We start from the raw sequence: 23,103 nt of genomic DNA, 5'->3' as shown, positions 1-23,103 counted from the left end.
AGAGAAGTTATTCTATTTAAAAATGTACTTCTTAAAGAATAGGAAATATGGAGTAATACGTAATCAAACCAGTATGCTTTTACCGACATTTTGAATGAGTTCAACTTCAGAAGCAACAACTCTGTTCATTTTTCACGAATATATATCACGATATATGGATTGTATATTTATAGAGAATTTGTGTTAACGGTGCATGTATTTCCTAAGAGATGACCTCTCAAAAAATACCTATTAACTTTGGGGTGCACTATGTATGTATGTATGAGGAATATAAAGTATAAAAGCGAGGAACTAAAGATAAAAAAGATAAAAATAAAATACGTTGTACTCATCAGAAGAAATAATAAATATTATACAAAAGAGATGACCAAATGTTATTATGTTATATATATTATGTATATATGTAGTTAGAAAGTACGGTTTGTACTTTTTCGTAAATTAAAGACACCACATATTATATAAACCTACTTTAAATTAAATAGTGCTTATATGCATTTTTAATATTTAAATAAATAGGTAAGTATAGCAGGATGAATAAAACTATGCTTAGACTTAATAGCTCCATAGCAATATCAGATTAGAGTTCTTTAAGCCAAACAAAACAAAAATCCATGTTTACTATGCCTGTGTGAAATCCGTGCTATTGTGTGGATCAGAAACTTGGTTTCAAAGCTGCGTAATATTTTGAGAAGTTGGTGGGTGACCACGTAGAACTACAAATATAGACGTAGAACTTCGAAAGCCTTACGGCGAGATATGCCACGCAACACTTCAATGGAATCCCCCAAGACAACAGACACAGCGGAAGACCATATAGCAACTGTATAAAAATGATAACTACGTTATATTGCTTGAAGTATGGATATATGGACGTAGAACTTCGAAAGCCGTACGGCGATATATGCCACGCAACACTTCAATGGAACCCCCCAAGACAACAGACACCATATAACAAGTGCATAAAAATGATAATTACGTTATATTGCTAGAGATAGATATAGTAAGAGATTCTATGTAACAATTCTATGTAGTACGGCTTATAATAATAACTTACATACTTTTAGACTTATATACTTATATATATACATACTTTTAGTCTTATAAACTTACATATATATACTTATATACTTATATTTGTGTACTTTTATACTAATACACTTACATATTTACTTTCATACCGACTTAAATTACTTATCTGCTTATGTGCTTATATGCTTATGTGATTATATACCTATTTACTAATATATACTTACATACTTAAATTTACATATTTTAACACAGATTTAAGTGTTTAAAATATATATGCTTATGTCCTTATTTGCTTATAAACTTAGATTACTTATATGTTTATATACTTATGTGATTATATACTTATTTCATAATATATACTAAAATAAATACTTATATTTATACAAACATTCCACAGTTGGAGATAACATATTCATTGTGATTTAATGAAAAGTTTCTTATTACATATTCTATTAATTTTTAATACTGTTCCACTAATTAGATATTCTCTTACCTCAAATTATCTCGATTAGAATTGACTTTCCGTGTCACATTACTTTGGTAGGCAGGTGCAAATAATTTTTATTCTCCATTTATTAAAAAAATAGACCAAATTAGCCTATTTTAATTAAAAAGAAAACACTTAAAAGCGTTTTTCTTGAAATAATTTTGTATTTGGAAATAAACAACCTTTTTATTTTCGGGACACTCCTAAATAAATTATCCATCACCCCTAACGTAGGGTGTATAGAATTTAATTTGCGTTTACGTCAATGTCAATGTCAAACGGCTTTTATTTTGACAACATTTATAACGTCAGAAAATTGTTTGGTGGGCGAGTGTTTCGGTTTTTTTTTCGCTTATATGTAAATGTATCTGTGTTACAAAGCCCATCGCTCCTCTCTGAAGAGCACAATATAAAAAAGCACTATATATAAATAATACTTAATTATTTTATGGCTATTTTATCTGCGCATAAATTGGACAGAAATGACTTAATATCTCAGAAATCTTGTCATTGATGTGCTAATTTAGCTTATTCGAGTTAATTGCACGGAAGACATCATCCTCCATTTGACGGAAAAGCGTTAAATGGAAAAATAGTTAAAAAAAATATGCTTGGTTGCTTGAGAGTAAGTGGGTTTTGGGTTAATATGTATATATTCTTCAACTCAAAGACACTGATTAAGTATTTTTTAATTAATATGTAGATTAATTTGTATACAATATTCGTTAGGCATAAGTTTATATCCTGAAAGTAAAATTAATTACACGAAGTACATTTTAAAGGATCTACTTCAAAGCGCATTAAGGAGAGTATCCTTGAAAAGGGGCAGTACAGTGTAAACTCCACAAGACAATTCAGTTTAAGCCCTAGTTTCTTCATTTCATATATATTAAAGAAACAAAATTAATAAAAATAAATACTATTTATAAAGGTAAGTTGCAGTGGCAACCTTGTTTCCAAAAAACCCACTTGAGCTCAAATAATGGCCTTTTGTAGTACCACAGGAATAGCATTGGTATGTACATAGATGGAAAGATCACTAACGACTCCCCCATTAAGAAAAGAAGAACCAACCTGACAGTTCTATAAATTTAGCTTAGATCCTACTATTACAGGATGACAGCTCGGTCAGGTCGGTAAGAAAAGGGGCCCAAAAATTTTCTACTAGATGAAAAAGGACAGTGGGCCATGATATAGAGCACAGTTTCCTCCTCATCCTCATAGCCACAGAGACGACAAAAGTTTTTATAGGGTAGACCCAGTCTCATAGCATGTTTTCCTATCAGCCCTGTATTGCTTGGCTATGCTCAGTTATTTTTGTTTAATTGCCAGTTTAACTGTAGCAAGTGGAACACCTATATCTGAGAAGTAAATGTCAGGGAGAAAAATGACTGGGTTTCATCAGCACTGTATTGCTTGGCTATGCTCAAATATTTTTGTTTAATTGCCAGTTTAACTGTAGCAAGTGGACACCTATATCTGAGAAGTAAATGTCAGGAAGAAGAACGCCTGGTAAACTTGTCTGGGCTGCATTTATCCGAAATGTTCCTATATCCCAGAACTCATATAAGTTGGACTCTGCTACGCCTGACTAAGTTATTGAGAGAAGTTCGGTAGTTCTGAGTGATAATTGATGCGGCTGAAGTAATTACCATTGATTTAATGACAGCTTAGCTATTCGAGAAAATTGAAACGGAACCATTAGGGAATTGATTGCCAAGAAGCCATTGTATTGCATAATGAATTGCCATTACTTCTGCCTGAAAACATTACAGTGTTTTGGAAGTCGAAGCGAAAAACTAAGACCTAATATTCTAGAGAACATGCCCCGGCCGACTCGATCATCTATTTTGAAGCCGTCTGTGTAAATGTCTACAAAGACATACATAAAACACTTGATATAAGACAAGTAAATAATTTTTGTTTATATAAAGGAATGTTTAAAAATTTTAATAATCTTTTTAGACCTGTTTTTGGTTTCAAAAATGAATTAATCACGCTTTAATTAAAGAAACAAAAAACGATTTGCAACTTTAGTGTGACTTACACTCAAAGTATTGATTAAAAACAAAATAAATCATAAAAACTGATTTAATTTATAACACTTAATTAGTCATAATTAAATAAATCAGTTAGCCACGCTTAATTATTGCTTAAGAATTATGAGTTTGAATTTTTCATATTTTTGTTAATAAAATTCATTAATAAGTTCTGTAAAATTATATATAAGAAAATATCATATACATACGTGTCTTGAATTTTAAAACAAGGTCAAAAAAAACATAAATAAATATTTTGTACATAGAATTTTATATATAAAAGTCTAGACATTAATATTATTTTATGAACTGATCTTGTACTTTCAAGTACTTAATTAAAAAATTTTTAGAAAAATTCAAAGTCATCGATTCAAAGTCATAATGCCTAGTAGGCGCCAGATTAAGTAAGCAAATGCATCACTTTTTTTTGATAGAATATTTTATTTACAATCCATTTATTTATATAGGTTACATTAGGTTGAGAGAACGTTCTCAAAGTTGACTGGGAGAGGCAACTTACAATAACTTTCATAAATAATAAGTAAATTTATATAATGTCTCATTGAATACATCGGCTCGCAATCAGGATCAAAAGAGAGATTAGCCAAAGTAGGACAAGACCGGACACTGATTTTAATGCCCATGACGATGACGATGTTAATGACCCTATAATCTCCGAAAATACCGATAAGAACTGTTGACTAAAAACATGTGATATTATTCTATTGATATTTTGGATACCATTAATGGTTGACCCCAATGAACCACAAACACTTAATAACATTGAAACTGAAATTAATCGTGTTCTTGCCGATGTATGTAAAAAATCTGGCCAAAAATGAGTGTTCCAGAATCGAGTTTTAAAAATTATTTATTTATTCTGCAGTATCTCAAAAAAAAAAAAAAAAAGAACCTAATAGATTTAATTAGCTAAGTGTTACTTTAATAGTTTCTAAAATACTTAGAATATATTATTCATTCCATGGATTAACTTAACAAGCTGTAGACTAAACAATTATAAACAATTAATATTAAGTAAGTAATAGATAATAAATAAATATAAAGTAATTAATTAATATTAATAACTTAATAGTTAATAAATGATAATAATAGATTAAGTTAGGTTATACCGGCGATCCCTAGGGTACCCACTAAGGCTTATTGGCTTATTGTGTTATCGTATAATAAAGAAACTCAGGGTTTAAAACTACCTAGAACCTTTGGTAAAGCTTAGAATGCTGTTTAGTGGAAAGTCTTGTAGTTGATCAAGCTCCTTAAGAAAGGGCGCCCCTAAAATGTTAAGTCCCTTGCATGCATGACTTGGGCATAGACAAGGTAAATGTGAGGTATTTTCATCGTCTTCCCAGCTACGACAAGTATGATTGAAGGAGAGATTCATTCTTCTAGCATAGTTAGCTAATATACAATGACCTGTGAACAAAGCTACTATTAGACTGAGAAATCCATTGGGCATCTCAATGAGAGGATTGGACTTCAATTTAGTGGAACATGGCTAAATTGCACACGGATGTCCACATATCGTTGAATCTTGAGGTGTTCCGAGTAATGTAGTAATAAGAATGATAATTGAATGATAATTGAAGCCATCAAAATACTTAAGGTTGATTAATTTCCGCATATCAAATTCTGATATAAACTTCTTGATTTAGAAAATTGATTTTTTATGTGAAGTACACATAATTTTATAGAAATTTACGTTAAATGATATTTTTTTTGTCAATTTCCTAAGTTCATAATAGTCCTCCGGTGGCTTTATAAGGATATCATACTAATTTGTATGCTATTTATATGACAAGAAAATTTATCAACGCCTACGCTTGTTGTGTGCCAATTTATGATAAACGTGAAAAGTGAAACCTTTTTTCCTTGAATGAAAACCCATTTTCTTCTCAATTGCCACAGGCGGAAAAAAGTGTAACAAAAAAGGAAGAAATATTCTACTAATATATGCAAGAGGCTTACACATAGCCTTTTAGTAGCAAGGACTTGTCTTCTTAACACATAAGTTCATCAAATATAAACGACGCTTGGTTATTAGGACAAAAAGCCGTAACGAAAATCCTTTTTTTAAGGGAAATGATTTATGGCAAGCAAATGCTTTTTGGCAGTAATTGGCTTGGCTTTTACGTATCAGTAAAAATGAGAAATACCAGATACTGTTTTATGTACGATTAGGGAACGGAATACATGTCTCCATATAAGAAATTTTTTCCAAATGTTTATCGATATTTACTCATGTTTTATGCTACTTAATTTTCTTCGAGTAACATGCGTAATAAACATTATATCAACTTGTTTAGCATTTATTAATAATTTTGTTAAATTTTGAATTTCTATATAATTTAATATAATTAAATTTATTTACTATTGCAAGCATAGCGCATAAAAATATTTAAAAAACTATATAAAAACAGGTGAAAATATTAAGTTATATCATTCAGTCAGTAGTCAGTCTCTTTCTCTATCTCTTACAAATGTTTAAGATATTATTTTTACAAAGGCTTCTGCTCGTAATTAAGAATAAATAAATAAGTACAAAACGTCAGTTTAGATTCAGATGATTATATTTCACGATTAACAGATTGATTTACTTAATAAAAACAACTCATCTGCATTCGACCAAACAAAAAATACTGGCCAGTAGGGTTTTCAACTATACCTCAAGTACTCAATAGGTAATGGCATAAGGAGATAAAAAAACTCTTAACTTAAACTTTTAAATGATTTAATAATCAGATCCCTCTCAACAACTCTTTTACGTAAATAATGATAATAATAATATATTCTTATGGGTCTAAAAAACAAACCCAACCAATTGATTAACTTTAGTTTAGCCAATTCCTTAATGATCATGGGAATCTTTAAAGAAATGATCCAAGCATTGTGCTAAAATAAAGACCTCATTGAGAAATTAAGAAAAAAATGTTGGCAGCGTTGACTAAAAATCTACAGGACTGACAGAATAACAAACTGCGATACCGAAAAGTGATTTAGTTTGGACAGAATAGACAACCAAAAAAACTGGAGGGTTCAGTAACAGACAAGTTGTGCATAGATATCTAAATTATACATAGATGTCTAAATTATACAAAGATGTCCAAATTATGCATTGATGTCCAAATTATACATAGATGCCTGATTTATACATAGATGTCCAAATTATACATACACGTACAAATTATTAATACATGTCTACATTATACATATGTGTCCAAATTATAGATAGATGTCCAAATAACATATAGATGTCCAAATAATACATGGATGCTCAAATTATGCATGGATGTTAACTATAAAATCGGCAATAAATTTAAAGAACAGTTTTTTTTTTAATTCATCTTACCAACACTACGAGTCATAATACATTTGAAAAAATTCATCTTTGGTGATTAATTTACTAATCACATATGATTTTGTTTATTTTATATCAGTACTTCCCCAACTTTTTTTTGTCGTATAACCCAATTAAAAAAAATTCAAAGTCCCAGTTTCTGAGAATTTCCATTTTATATAGTAGATATTGTGTTTTACAATCTCACGCTATCATGCTACTTGAATATATGGTTTTCTGTTTTGATTTATGGTATCGTTGTGTGATGAACAATATCTTGTTGTCCATTGAATGGTGATCAAACTATAAAATTTTAACCTTTTAGTAGTGTTCAATCTTTAACGTTTTTGTATGGCGTCCAAAATCCATATAAAATTATATATATATATTTATTTATATATATATTATATATATCTAAATTGTATTCCAAAGACAGTCCTAAAAAATATTCCGAAGAAATCTAGTTTGAGTTAAGTATAATAATAATCTAATTTGTGATTAAACATGTTAGTCGATAACAAAACAATAGAGTGCGACATGAAATTTACCGTAAGACTCAAACGAAAGAAATTTACGCTTCCCGAAGAACAAAATCAGGACAATATTAACTTATTTTTACCATGCAAGAAAAATTTTTCATAGTGAATTCACTCCAAAAAGTCAAACAATCAATGCATAACATATTCTCAGATTTTTCTGCAATGATGGTAGACCAGAACTCGGCAGATTCGATTAGTATATTAAGAGTCTTCAAGGCCATCATGGCATGATTTTATAGTGAATTCATTCCAAAAAGTGAAACTATCAATGAATAATATATTCTATTAAGAGTCTTCAAAGCCATTATGGTATGTCAGTTCTTGAACAAAAAAATAATGATTATTAACGATCATTATCGGTATCTCCATGACGTGGCTCTGTGAGAGTTTTGGTTAATTCACCAAAACTCTATAATTGATGATAAAAGATAAATCGTTTTAATACCGTCACGCTTACTTAAAAGTCTTCGAGTGGCATATGAAGAGGGCAATTTCAACCGATGTATAAAATATATAGTATAAAATATATAGCATAAAACATGCATAAAACATACGTTAGTTCGGAAAGAGACTGTATATTGTGAATAAATAAGAATAAAAAATAGTTGTTATGTAGTATGTATTTTTGGAGTTTTTGGCTCAAAAGAAGTGCATGTAACTTATAAATAAATAAGAATAAAAAATAAAAATAATAAATGCTTTGTAGTATTTTTGGAAACGATTATCAATAATATATTGACAAAAGGCAATAACTAATTAGCAATAGTTGTGGTTGAAAGTGCAACTAAGAATGATTTATATACAGAGCTCATAGTAAAACTACTTACCTTCTGCTCAAAAAGGATTTACTTGTTTGTTAACTACTCCTTAAGTAATAGGCCTTTTTAAATAGACCTTTTTTTTGTTATGTTGGTATACCTTTTCTTGACATATGGTACAAATTTGAGCGCCATCTGTCAATTAGTTTGTTTACAGCAGCTGTTAATGTGAAACTACCCCAAGTGCATTTAGTAATTTTTACTACTACCACTGTCATCGCTCAGGCACCATATTCGCCAGATCTGGATCTGTGCGACTTTTTCTTGTTCCCGAAACTCAAATTGTCCCTTCGAGGTAAGCGTTTTGAGTCGATTGAATCGGTAAAAGAGAATTCGGCGAAGGAACTAAAAGCCATACCTTCACGGGCCTACGAAAAGTGTATGGAAGATTGGGTTAAGCCCTGGCATATGTGTATCGCTTCAAAATATATATGTGGATTGCATATTTTGAAGGAGATAAAATAAATTTGGAATAAAATTTCAATTTGTGTGTTTTTATTTACAAAATCCGGGTACTTTTTGAGCAGAAGGTATATAGTAGTAGTTAACTTAGGTTAATTGCAGCTATTTACGCTTATTAACAGATATTTTATTAGTAATATAACTTAATAAACACATATTTCAGTTCTATAGATAAATTAACATTTGTGTAAAATATTTGCACAGAAAGTAAATTCTTTATGTGTGCACTTTTAGTCTTAGGCAAACTGTGACTCTGGATTTTGTGATAAAAACTTATTCTCGTATTTATATACTTTCTTGATACTGAAATATGAGAAAATTAAGTTAATTTTTAAAAAATGTTTATTTTCTTTATCAGAATTTCTTATATTTTATCACATATTTTAGTTGAGTATGTAATTTCGCTGTTGTGTATTTATTTATTTGTCGAGTAAATAAAGCCATAATATTTTATGCACAAAGTGAGAAAAAAATTATGTAAATAAAATAATTAAAACAAATATTTTAATTGTTTTTAATGAGTATGGAAAGCGAACGTGAACGTGTTTATGGATCTTTTAGTCATTTAATTCATTCATTTAAATTTATTTTTGTTGATTTTTTGTGCAAATATTTTTTGAAGATTTCAATTTACAAAGCTCGTAATTGTTATCATTTTACCATATAATATTTTATATTTCAAAAGCCATCGGATGCAAGGTCAGGCGATCTGATATCGGCAGATGAAACGCATTTTGTGAATCGTAATGCAAATGAAATACTACACTATATAGTATATGTGACTGGAAAGTTTTATATCAGAAACATATCTCTTTAAAAAAAAATAGACAAATTGAAAAATAGAAAATAGAAAATAGAAAAATATAAAAATAGAAAAACAGATTCATACTATTCAATTCTATACTAATTCAAAAGATAGCACAGTACAGTAATCAATTGCAGAACTAGTTTATCTTTAAATTCTATTTATATAATCTAATATTTTATATTGCATACATAACATATATATAATATTTAACAACAACAACTGTAAACATGTCAATTGCCATTTATAATAACCTTAAAAATATTTGAAATAATGTATAATAAAATTATTAACACTGAATGTTGTATAATTGAATCAACGTGACGTATGAGCAATTTCGATTATATCTCTAATGCAAGTACAGAATTTGAATGACTCGTGCTGCTTTTTTCAGCTCTAAACAATTAAATGCTTTAACATATATAATTATTGAAGTATTTACATATTATATACTTTTCATTTTATATTTCATTTTTTTTTGTTTCTTTTAACAATGATAAAAAACAATAATACAGCAATAATAAAAATAATCAATTAGAAAAGGAAGAAGTGAATAACATTGAGTACCTTATCAAATTTGTTTAACTTCGAAACAAAAAAAAATATTAAATAGTATTTTATAACTACAGAATAGAATTATTATTATTAGGATAAATTCATTAAATTATATAAATTCTTTAAAACTGTACAGTACATGAACTAAATCTCTCAACAAAGATAGTCTCAATTGTTTACTTTGCTCACTATCACTTTTAACAGTTCACTTTTCTCCTTCTCGGAGTATATATCTAGATCTAGATCTAGATTCATCAATTTTGTCAACCTTGTGGGTTCAATTTGATAATCGATTTCCAGAGTAAATATACTATCCATTCGCAATTTATTCTTAGGATGTCATTTTGCATACTACTCTTTAGAACATTTCCAATTTTAGCTAATTATAAGATTCTATATAGAAGTTGCTAAAGTTTTTAGGACATCATATATTTTAAAATTACAAAAATATACAGGCAAATTTCCATAATTCGAAGTACCATTTTGCAAAGAAAAGATTCAACTTATGAATACTACGAGTCAAAGATTTTCTTTGTAATTATAAAAATGCATTTATAAACAGAATAACATAGTATTGAAATTTAAAAATTAAAAATAAAAATATAATTACTATTTTGTTCTAATATACAAATTAACAAAACTTCAGAAAAATGTGCCAATAATCAATCAAGTACGACTTAGGGTCAGTTGGTTAAGAAGCGCTGACTCTAAGCTTCAAATTTAGCAGGGCACGAGTTCGATTCTTGCTACTGGTAGTCTCAGAAACTTATTTACGAATAATTAAATACAAAAATGATTTCCAGGACCACTGATGATGGGTATTTAGCATTACTCGAAATAGCTGGATGGTCAGCCAAAAATTCCATTAATTAAAATAATATAAAAAAGAATTTTCGTTGTTGTAGTTCACTACTTTTAGAAAAACTGTTTATGTAGTTATATATAATTTGCGCGAGTTATACAAGTTCGTGTTATAAAAGTTTGACTGTATAAGTTATATTTGCAATTTATGTTATAAGTATAACAGTCGTATAACTGGGTATAAGTACTGTCTTCACGTATGCATTAATAATTTTAAATATCTTACTTGTTTATAATCTGTATATCTTCTGTATAATCTTAAGGTTTGCAAACATACTTCTTGCCATCAACAACCTTTTGTCAATATAAGCAATTATACCACAATCAATCAAAATATTACTGCCTATCTTTTCTAATTGTTCTGGAGTACTCAATACAGTCTCTGTTAAAAAGAACGGTAAAACTAATTTGACGTTTCTTCTCAGAGACTTAAGTTGAGATATTTTAACCTTAAGTCACACTCTGCGCAAGTACTGGATCTTACAACTAAAACTTCTACTTCTTAACTCAAAACAGAGAGTAATAAAAGCTTTAAATACAGATCAGTCAAATCGGTAATTATGACATAATATTGCGTCATGCCTCATATCTCTGTTGGATTCGCAGATATATACATAAAAAGAAACGAACCAGCAGATCCGAAAAACAAACGAATTCCCACAATATATAAGGTCAGTACATCAAAAATAATCTCAAGCTTGGACTGTTTACGAGCATACATAAATTACACAATACAGTAAGGTGTGGTAAATGGATTAATCGCAAAGATTGGGAGGTCATTAAGATTGTATACTAAAGATTAGATTTAAAAACAATTATAGATCTTTTTTTTTTCAGCAAATCCATTTACTACAATACTAACAGTACTAAGGAGACACTGTGCTATTATACCGAGGTGTCAAAATTAGAGTTTATAGGAATTGCCATGATCTCGTTACCTTCTTGTGCAAGAGACAATGGTTTAATGAAGGAACTTGACCGTAGTTCACATGCCAAGTTAATAACATCAGAATGATTAACAGCTGTGTTTTCCAATAGAAGTGTTAATACTTTTCTTAATGCACACCTTTCTAAATAAACCTAACTTAGTTTAACATTTTCTATGTTAAAATGCCTATTCCTATTCGTGCCTATTCGTAATAAAAACCAGATGATTATAAACAACTGTGAAGAATATTCTTAATCACTGATATTTTACGAATATAACTCTTCTCATTAAAAAAAATTGTACATATGAAATCTATACACAGTAAATATTTAATATTTTCTTAGTTCTTCCTATTTTCCACATTTTCTTAATAACAAGAACTAATAACAATAAAACTAAATTAAAAAAAAAATCAATTAATTAAAAAAACTTTTCAAGCGGTTCAATCTTCTCAGGAGATCCATAAATTACGTTTTCAGCGATCGAAGCAAATCACTTCATCTTTTTCAATAAATACACGAAATAATAGAAACATGTGTTTAAATTGATTCAATTAACAATATTGTTAATACATATAAACGCAAATGTATTTATTTACAAAATAAAAATAATAAAATTGATGCAAAAAGTAAAACATTTTGAAAACAAAATTAACCAAATTCAAAAATAAATAAACTTGAAAACTCATCGATTGCAGAAAACGATCGATTTATATATTGTTGCTGGATCCATAAAAAGTTGCTGGATTAAAAGTAATCGTTCGGAGTATCTGTCGAGAAAGATAAGTGCTTCCAATTGTGCGGTAATAAATAGTTGAAAACGACTACTTTATATACTACTTCAAAATTATATAAACAAAAGTTATTTTTTATATATGATTTTACCTTTAGTTAGCACAGTAGTGTATATTTTACTTAATAGAAATTTTTATAGGGAGGTTTCAAACAGTACCAAATTGAAACAACAAAAATTTTTATTTTTTTAATTAAGGTAATTTTTATCTGACCATATACAGTTGTTTCGAGTATAGCCAAATATCTATCATCAACAGTCTTTAGAAATATTTCTTATGTTTAATTATTCGTAAATTTTTCGGAACCCCTGGTACTTTCAGTTCCAAAAAATCTCTAAAAGATTATTTTTGTTTTCAGACGACTGAAGCTGCGATGGTAAAACTATCTTATTGTAGATGTTCGAAAAACGGGGATGCAAAACTAAAGAAACAAACCATTTGTTAGTTATGAATAGAGGAAGATGTTTGATAAAGTTATAGCTCACCCTAAGTTATAAAACTGATGATGATGATAAATCTTTTTATTTAATTAATTTAAATTAATCTTTATTGTGATTTTTTTGCATATTGATATGACAAATAAGAAACTTGTCTGCAATATGGTAACTAATAAGCGGATTTTTAGGACATAAGAAACGATGGAATACCAGAACTTTGGAATACTGAGATTATCATTCCTAAAACCAAACGTCGATAACTTAAAGATGTCATTATAAATATAAATTTATTAAAATAATTATTTTTATTTGCTTATTAGACTTTCACATTTTTTAAACTATTTCAACATTATTTTCATGTCTGGTTATAAATTTCTCTACAATATTATTTATTTTTAAATGCTTTAAATTTTTAAAATAATTTTTTAAATTATTTTTGGAGCTTTCATAAAATTATTTTATAAAAATTTATATTTTAAGCTAAACCAAAAAATCTTTGTATTATTTATAAGAACATTTCATAATTTTATTTTGTTTAATTTTTATAACAATTTTGAAGAAATTATAAAAATAACTAATAAATAGGTAAAAAAAAAAATACTTGGGGTCAGACAATTATATGACGAAACATCACGTCAATTTTGCATTGTTTCTGGTCATGACTATGAAAGCATGTTCTGCAGGCAGTCAATTTACAATTTCACAATTTCGAAACAAAAATTTTACTATTTTAATACATTGTATATAATAATTTTTTTATGCATATTTACACAAAAATATTTGCTCCTAAATTTGTTTAGATTAGATTTTTAAAGGGTTGGGAACTTGTCATCACGTCACTACATCCTTTGAGGATTATTGTGACAAACACACTTTAGTTCCATAGACGAGTAGCAGTTTAAAATGACATTATGTTCTTTAGAGAGATGTTGTCTAATTTCGTTTTAAGTGAATGGGCAGTGGATAAGTACCGAAGCCTGAGTCTGGCGAGACTATCACAGTGATACATAATGTGTTCTGCTATTTCCTCTTCTTCATGACAAAGTATTTTTGCTTCTAAGTTAAGCATATTCTGATATTTTTAATTAGAGACACAGAAAGGCTCATCGTCGTGTCTAAAGTTTAATAGAAGTTTCTCTTTTACTTTCATTGTTTAATTTTAATTTTCCATTAAACACACAACAATACTACATTTGCTGGGACCATGAGTGTCTGCATAACTTATCCCTTAGCATAAAAAATACATTTTACAATACTTTGATATTATAAACCTTTAGATTAATTTAATTATATTAATTAAGTACATTTATTTTTAGTTTATGACAGTTTTTTAATTAACTTTTGCTTATTTGTTTTTATCATTTTATGTACCAAAAAGACGAGATTTATTTATTTATACTTTTAAATTAAACGCGATTTTTTTTTTTAATTTTAAACTTATGATTTATAGAACATTCAAATTTTTTTTTTATTTTGCTATACGCAAAAGTTCTATTATTACGCCAGAGCTCAAGAAATCAATTAATTACTTAGTCAGGACTTTATGTTTTACGTACGAAAAAAAATAAGTAAAAATGTTTACTTAAAAAAAAAAACATAATAATTAAATTTTCGACAGTGGCACGTGTTAAAAATTTTATTTTTGTAAAATTTTATTTATATTTATTTTTAACAAAATTTATTGATTTAAATCTTATTCGAAGTGATAACAAATTAAAGAATGAAATAAAAAAGAAAATAATCTTTAAAGCAGCCAAGTTTTAAAATTTTAATAATTTATTTACTTTTTTATTTTTAAATTTATATGTTTTTATTTTGAGTTTCTTGGGTCTACGCCAATTTTTCAAAAATTTAATATAGAAATTCATAATAAGTGGAAATATTTGTTTTATATATGAAAATTATTTCTCTAAGCAAAATAGGATATAAATTTTAATGTATTCCGTTTAGGACCATATTTTCCATAATAAAAACACTCGTAAAAGGAAAATATAAGCGAGGTGTTGATGATGTCTCTATAGTTGTTGAGGACTTTCGCTAGTTGCATAAAGTCACCTTTCCGATAAAACCTGCAAACATTACAGATGCATATTCGTAAATCATAGTACGTTTTGGATGACTTCACGTGATGGATGCCAAATAATGTTTACGATCTAAACTTAAATTTTTATAAGCTGTTGGCACTAATAATTCATCATCTAGCGAGAGCTAGATGACTTGAATTCTTAGATTTAATAGATTTAAGTTAATCTCTAGCAGATACGTTACTTTAAGAATTTCTTCTCCAGTTTCCATCATAAAATATATATTGGAACCTATAAATCTGTTACTTATGACTTGTTTCTGATAGTATAACTTATTTCCAAATATATTTATACTTTCATCAAATTAAAACAAACTTAAATAGTTTTATTAATTATTTAACTAATAAATCAACAATTATTTTTTATTTAATTTATCCATTTTTTAAAAAATTGAATATTAGTTGTTAAAAGTGCGTTTACAATCTTGAAACTTTTTTCTTGATAGATATATAGATATATTCTCTCACAATAAATTCAACAAAAACATTAAGACTTGGCTAGAAAATTTGGATAACCATAAAATCTGTTTGAGCAGCCTTGGCTACTTGTGGGAAAACACGATTAATCATTGCTTCTAATTTGACAGGCAGAAGTTCTAAGCCTGGCACTTGCAGTCCAAACAAACTATATACGGACTATAAATTAATTAAAAAGAAATTTGAGTATTTCCTAAGATCACTGACGATGAGTACTTGACAATACTCGAAACCGCATTGTATGGTCACCCAAATTTTAATAAATTAACTAAAATTTTTGTTGTTGCCTTTTTATTTCTATACGAATCCTTCTAACTTTTAAATAGTTTTTTTTCGTCATAAGACATTTCACTCTCGGCAAAAAATAATTAACATTATAAAATCTTTTTTTTAATATAATAATTAAAACTAGATAATTAGTGAAATGAAACTCTTAGAAAATGTTTAACACTTTTTCAGGAGATCAAATTCGAAATAATGCTATTAGTTAGCTTTATTTGATACATAACGGAACTTTTAAATTCAATTCATATTATTATTAACTAAAATTAAAAAACTAATATTTAGTACAGTTCTCTTTCCAGTTAAAAAGAATATAACAAAAGATTTTCCTGTTTATTTTTCTTACTATTCCTTTCATATGTAGTGTGAAAAGCGTAAACACAGTTTATCAAGATACTTCTTAAGTACACTGAAGAAAAAGAAAAGCAGACATTCTTCACTACATAATGTAAGATACCTTTATAAATATGATTACTTTTGTAGGATGAGATGAATATACCGAGCTAAAAAAAATCTACCGAGACACCTAAAGTCTATTTGAATCTCTGTCTGTATATTTTCATTTTAACGCTATTAATCTTTCACTTTTTGATTCATGATTAATAACTTTTCGTATAACCTATGACGATTAAGTCAGATACACTCTATATATGATTATTTATTTTAGTTTAAATAAAATAAAAGTGTATAAAAAAAAATTTTAATACAAATTTAATGTTTTAACTTACCAGTTTGTTTGGGTATATTATCAAAGCCTAGGCTTTTGATTTCAGATGTTTCGACATGAGGTGCAAATCCTTCATACAAATCACTTTCCTCCTCAATGCCACTCAATTTATCGGCTTGTGCCGATGTGTCTGCACGATTGTAGGGCATTTTTAAAGTCGTCTATATTCAAGAGTATCGAAATCTTTAAAATTTTCGTGGCAAATTTGGTTTCCTTTCTACCCGTTTTTTATCCGTTGCTTTAAATAAAGCGAAGCTTATAAAATCTTTACTTCAGTATTTTAAATTTATATTCTTTGGTATAACTCTTTAATATGAGCGTGAAACTAATATATACGTACTTTCATATATAATTTATATAGATTAAATGTGTTCAAGAGATTTGAACGTTTTGCTTTAATTGGCTTAAATTTTTCCACAAAATATATTTAATTTCCTCTTCTGGCAGTTAACAAGAGAAGAACAGACCGCAAAATTTGTGCTCGTTGAATGTGACTAGATTTTTATTTTATACAATTTTGAATAAGTTTTTCAAATTCTTTATCGATTTATGGAGACAAAAATACTCCAATGCGATGATGACGTGCTGAATTCATTATTACTTTGATTAAAAAAATTATGTTAAATCCTCAAAAAGCATAATTACTGATGCAACTTCACAATCTTCGTAATCTAAAAGTAAAAAAAAAAACAAAAAAATTAGATTTATTTATATTGACATTTATTTAATAAATAAAAGATAGTAGATAGAAAAAGTGATATATCTGTGTAGATATACGTTTAATAGTTACAAATCAATCAAGTCAACTGATTAAAAATCACACAATTTAAATTTAAATTCAAATATTTAAAACATCTACGCCTAGATGTCGTAGATGTATTTATATCATATATAATATATCGAATTCGCTATAACCACGAATCAGAGAACTCAAGGAAAAAGTAAAATATAATAAGATGCATAAAATCAATGACTAAGATGACTAGAACACGTTCAGCGTATAAACTGAGTACAATCAAAAGTTAATATAATCCAAATATAGTTGTAATTGAGATATCGAAAATAATTTTACGTTACTTTACTGCTGGGATTTTGCCATATGTAAAATCCATCAAATTTCATCCACGGTCCGTTTTACAATACTGGATCATTTTAATGCTATTTTCAATGACTTATTGACATTAAGCTGCCTATAGATCAAAAAGTTTGAGGATGACGTTTCAAAACCCACATCTTTTATATCAAACCACAAAAAAAAATTTGATAATTATGTGAGTGTAAAGAGTAGATAGAGGCTTACGATAAATGAGAACGTCTTGAGTCCTACATCACTGTTGACAATTATAAGTTCAAAGTCGTAAAAGATTTTGTTTATTTAGGAACCAGAGTACACCACAAATGATGTCAGCCTAGAGATTTAAGGAAGAATTATTCTTGCCAACAAATGTCACTTCGGGCTTAGTAGACAATTGAGAAATAAAGCCCTCTCTCGATAAACAAAAATCACGCTCTACAAGTCTCTTATCATGTCTATCTTACTGTATGGTGCAGAAGTTTGGTCAATTACCAACCGTGATGAGAAGGTGTTAAGAGCATTGGAGAGAAAAATTCTTCGGAAGATTTCTATGTTCCATTACGTATTGGAAACGGATATCGAATTAATTGGAACGATGAGTTGTATGAACCATTTTGCGACACTGACATGTTAAGCATATAAAAATTTAGCAGCTAAAAAGGTATTTTATTCGGTAACCGCTGGTGGAAAACGCAATAGCGGACGTCCACACGTTTAGTAGAAGGACTAGATGACCAACAATTTTGGACAGCTCGGTACTACCAACTGGCAGCAGCAGACCACGGAAGCTACTGGACGCAGTCAAGGGCGACTAACGTCTGTAGTGTTCAACTAATTAAATAAGAAAAAATAATTCATAATTTGTGTCACAACTTCATCATAAACTATGAGCCTATCACATCCCTTAACCAAATGCTACACCATATATTGATTCGTGACACACGAAGTCAGGTATACCAATTTTAGGTTATTTAAATTTAGAGTTATATTAGTTTTCGTTAGATTTTCATTAGCAACAATTAGATATGCTGTGCTATTTTTAGAACTATGCATAAACAACAGCTATATATATTTAATTAATTATTGTAAATTGTTGTCTAATAGAATTTTTTGTGGAAAGCATTTCTGCATACTTGATTGAAGTCACTTGCAATCTCCGAAGAATTAGAATAATTTTATATTCTTTCGAATTTTATAGTCGCTTAAGTGAAACGGGGACAGTAAGAAGTTAGTTAATTAAAATATCTTAATTTAATTTCTAATTAAAACATTTTATGTTCTCTGGCAGAAATCATTTTTCGTGAAAGTAGAAGATTTCTTTTCATCAGACATAAAAAATCAAATTATAAGTAAAAGAAAAATAATAATATGACTTGAGTAAATCCGAAACATAAAAATAATTTTTATTTCTTTGAATTTTTTAAGGTTGAGTCAAATTAATATAATTAAGGTTTGCCTCAGAGCCTTAGTAGCCTTAGTAACCTTTAGTTAGGATACTGCTTCAGAAATGAAATCGAACTGTTTATTTAGGCAGTTTTTCTTATTAAAATGGGGACCTGAAAACATAACAAAAAGGCAATAATATATCACATGCAAATGTTATTGGGTGTGACAATCAACACGATTATTAAAAAAAAAAATTTTTTAAATGAAAAGAAAAAAATATTAGAAAAAAAAGTTTTTGGTATTTGGAAAATTTATTGATGTTTTTCATTAAAATTATTCTTCATCGGTAATAGTAAATAAAATTGTTATTTCTACTTAAATTGCTTAAAGCTCCCACAAAGCCATGCCATTAAATTAATATTTATATGGACTATAAAGAAAGATTAATGCGATTTATTAACAATTCAGTTTGATTTTAAAAACAACAAATAAAATGGCAAAAATACTTAAATAAATGGAAAATAACAAACAGAAACAACAAATTTTCTTCGCACTCCTCACAAATCAAAGCATTTATTGAAAAATGAAAAATCAACTTCGATAATAAAAACAAACAAAATGTAAAAGTTTTTAATTTTAAATTTTATTTTTTGAATTTTGAAATTTTAAATTTCAAATCTGAAATTTCTCATTTCCCAAAATGTTATAAAAAAAATTTTTTTTTTTATTAATAATAAAAATAAACCATAAAGCGAAATTGTTGTTGCAAAACTTATGGCAGAAGAATTTCGCCTTGGCCAAAATAATTTTAGGGAATTAAAAAATCAGCAGCCAACAGAACAGGCGGCAGCAGGCAGCGTTTTTATTAAAAATTAATAATTCAAAAAAAAATTAAAAAAAAAAGAAAACAATAAAAAATTATTCCACTCACAAATATTTCTTAATAACTTTTCAGTAATTAAATTGAAAATAGATTTAATGTTCTAATTTCGCAGTTCAGAATGTTTTAGTGCTCACGAATGTTTGAAATCGTTTAAATAAATTTAACTTGGATAAAAATATAAATTACACAATATTTTATATATATGCTTCTCATATACTTATATAATCACAAAAAAAAATTCAGAGCAAACACAATACATATTATATAAACAGATGTCATCCATGTTCTACAAAAATTCTTTGGAAATATACTTACAGCTTCTTCAAGTACCACTAATTTTTTATTTAAAAAAAAAAAATAATTTAATAATTTATTAATAATTATTCTTATTATAAAGAGAGGATATAGCCTTATGAGCTTATAATCTATTCTTAAAATTCTACTTGGATCTAGAGTGACGCACAAAGTCCTATCTCTTAAATATATGGTAAAATTCGCCCAACACTCAGAAAAATATGCTCTAACCATATAAAGAGAGAGGATAAAGCCCCACAAGATTAAGATCTATTCTTAACATCCCACTTGAACCTAGAGTGACGCACTAAGTCCTATCTCTTAAATATATGGTAATATTCGCTCAACACTCAGAAAAATATGCTCTAACTATATAAAGAAGGTATATAGCCTCACGAGCTTAAAATCTATTCTCAAAATCCTACTTGGATCTAGAGTGACGCACAAGGTCCTATCTCTTAATTATATGGTAATATTCGCCCAACACTCAGAAAAATATGCTCTAACCATATAAAGAGCGAGAATAGAGCCTCACGAGTTTAAGATCTATTCCTAAGATCCCACTTGCACCTAGAGTGATGCACTAAATCCTATCTCTTAAATATATGGTAATATTCGTCCAACAAAAATATGCTGTAACCACGTACTAGTTTAATTGAACTGATCATTTTGTTAGAAAAATTTTTTTGCTCATGTTTACCACATGAAGATATGAAAACCAACATATGATATAGCTTAACCAACCGAGTAAGAATATTTTAATCTGAGGTTTAGCTTAAATTTAGTTAGTTAGAACAACCAAATTATTTTTCTGACTTCACTCTTTGAAATTTTAGTTTAACAATAGATGATTCAACATAGACCTTTTCACATTTATGCAATAGTGCAGAATAGCTCCCCAGCACGTGCTTAACTGTCTCTTTCCCTTCTTTTTTGGAAAACCTGCAATTCCATTAAAGACAATTTTCAGTTTATTTAGAAGACAGATTATCCAGTGGCTTAAATCTAAACATATGCAGGTAACATATGACTTTAATATAGATTAGGGGCTTGATTTGACGATTAAATACTGTTATTTCACACTTAACGTTTTTTATTAATCATGGGAATGTTATAATAAAAATAAACTAGGTCTCAGCTGATGACCTATTCAAACTATTATCTGTAATATTTTTATTAAAGATATGAAGCAATAGAAAACATTTTTAAAAAAATTGAATATACATATTTTGAAATGAACTACATCACGGCTGTCCAAAGTAGATAAGATCGCGGGTCAACACAAATTGCTGGATAGGTGCAATTCCGAAGAAAAATAAAAATACGACAATATTGATAAATTTAATTTTTTTTTTCATTAATTTATATTTTAGAATTTTATTAATATCACTATTATTAATATTAGTTCTTCCCATACGAAAAATATTTTATTATTAATGTAATGACCTACGAGACTGGATATGAAATGTACAGAGTAAAATATACTAAAAAAAAAAGTCTTTGTCTTTTAAATACATTAACGTAAAGTATTATAAATTATTTTAAACATTTTAATTAATTTATTTGGAATACCATAAAAATAAAATAATATAATGTTACCAAAATATAACTAATCAAAAATTTCCCTAATTGTGGTAGATTAGAAATATATCGCGGGCTGCACAAATATTAAATGCGGGCCGCATGAGGCCTGTGGCCCATGCTTTGGACAGTCCTGATCTACATTATAAAAATATTTCGGGTTAATCCGTTAAGCATAATCTGGTCTAGTGTTTGATTGTCTTAATAATAGTATTATTTGATCACTATATGACTAAGTTTTATATTTGATGCTTTGTATTAAAAAATGTTCAGCAAAAAAATATTTTACAATAAAAATGTATTTGAATATAATTATTGTTTTATTTTTTTAATTTATTATTTATTTTATTAAAAATAATTTACACATTTCCACACTCAACGACATGTGCTTCGGTTCGGAGCTATGCAATTTGAAAGCATTTGAAATATTCATTCGCAGCAACAAATGACATACAGACAAACACAATCCAATTTCAAATAAAAATATTAAATAATGTATTATTAAGTCGCTTATCTTAGTATGTGAGTGTATACATATATTAACAAATTAATAATTAAGACAAGTTTTTATAACGTTTTAAATTTATTTGCAGCCAGTTTGCATCTTTGTTTTTATTTTAAAAACACAATTATTAGTTAAGTTGCTCAGAATGGCACCAAAATCAGTTATAAAGTCAATTTTATGGATGGAATTAAGTGTAAATAGCCGTAGAAATAATCCGTACCTACGTCATATTAAAGTATTTCGAACTGAAACCACACATATCTTAACTATGCGAACGTATAGAATATACCATATAAAATATAGAATTCCGTAATTCCGTATGCCATGTTCAGATTCTGAACGCATTGTAATGGGAGTTCACTAAACCCGGATATCCGCGTGTGCGTTTGGGGCCCATACATGAGTTTCTTCTGACAGTCATAAATAAACGAAATTGACTTTTAAATTCTTTAGAAACTCTGAATGCAATTCAATTTCCTATTTGTGTTATATTTCAGTTCAAACGTTTTTATTCAAATCACTTTACATTCAAACTGGTTGTTGCACATTTGATTGATGCGTTCAACTTTCTCAGACAAAGTTTATGATAGTCCAAAGTCCAAAGGAGCAATTCGTATGGAGCATTTTTGAATTTACATGAGCTTCATTTATTATTCCAGACCACGTACAATAGCAGTGTCTATAAAAAGATACTAAAAAGATACC

At 28.1% G+C, this 23,103-nt stretch overlaps 1 protein-coding gene across 2 annotated transcripts in view; it reads right to left on the bottom strand.

Annotated features, from left to right (window-relative positions):
* The window catches only part of LOC119687976 (GTPase-activating protein skywalker), a 104,522-nt gene that overhangs the window by 77,793 nt on the left and 3,626 nt on the right, over window positions 1–23,103 (bottom strand). For both annotated transcript variants that reach the window (XM_038102549.1, XM_038102551.1), the window contains exon 2: window positions 16,676–17,345. In XM_038102549.1, coding sequence (XP_037958477.1) covers window positions 16,676–16,823 — 148 coding nt within the window. In that variant the 5' untranslated portion in view covers window positions 16,824–17,345. The remainder of the gene's footprint in view (window positions 1–16,675; window positions 17,346–23,103) is intronic.

The sequence above is a fragment of the Teleopsis dalmanni genome, chromosome X (assembly GCF_002237135.1).
Source record: "Teleopsis dalmanni isolate 2A chromosome X, ASM223713v2, whole genome shotgun sequence".
Classification (NCBI taxonomy): Eukaryota; Metazoa; Arthropoda; class Insecta; order Diptera; family Diopsidae; genus Teleopsis; species Teleopsis dalmanni.
The sequence above is the reverse complement of the archived record's forward strand: the minus strand, read 5'-3'. Positions and strand labels throughout refer to the sequence as shown.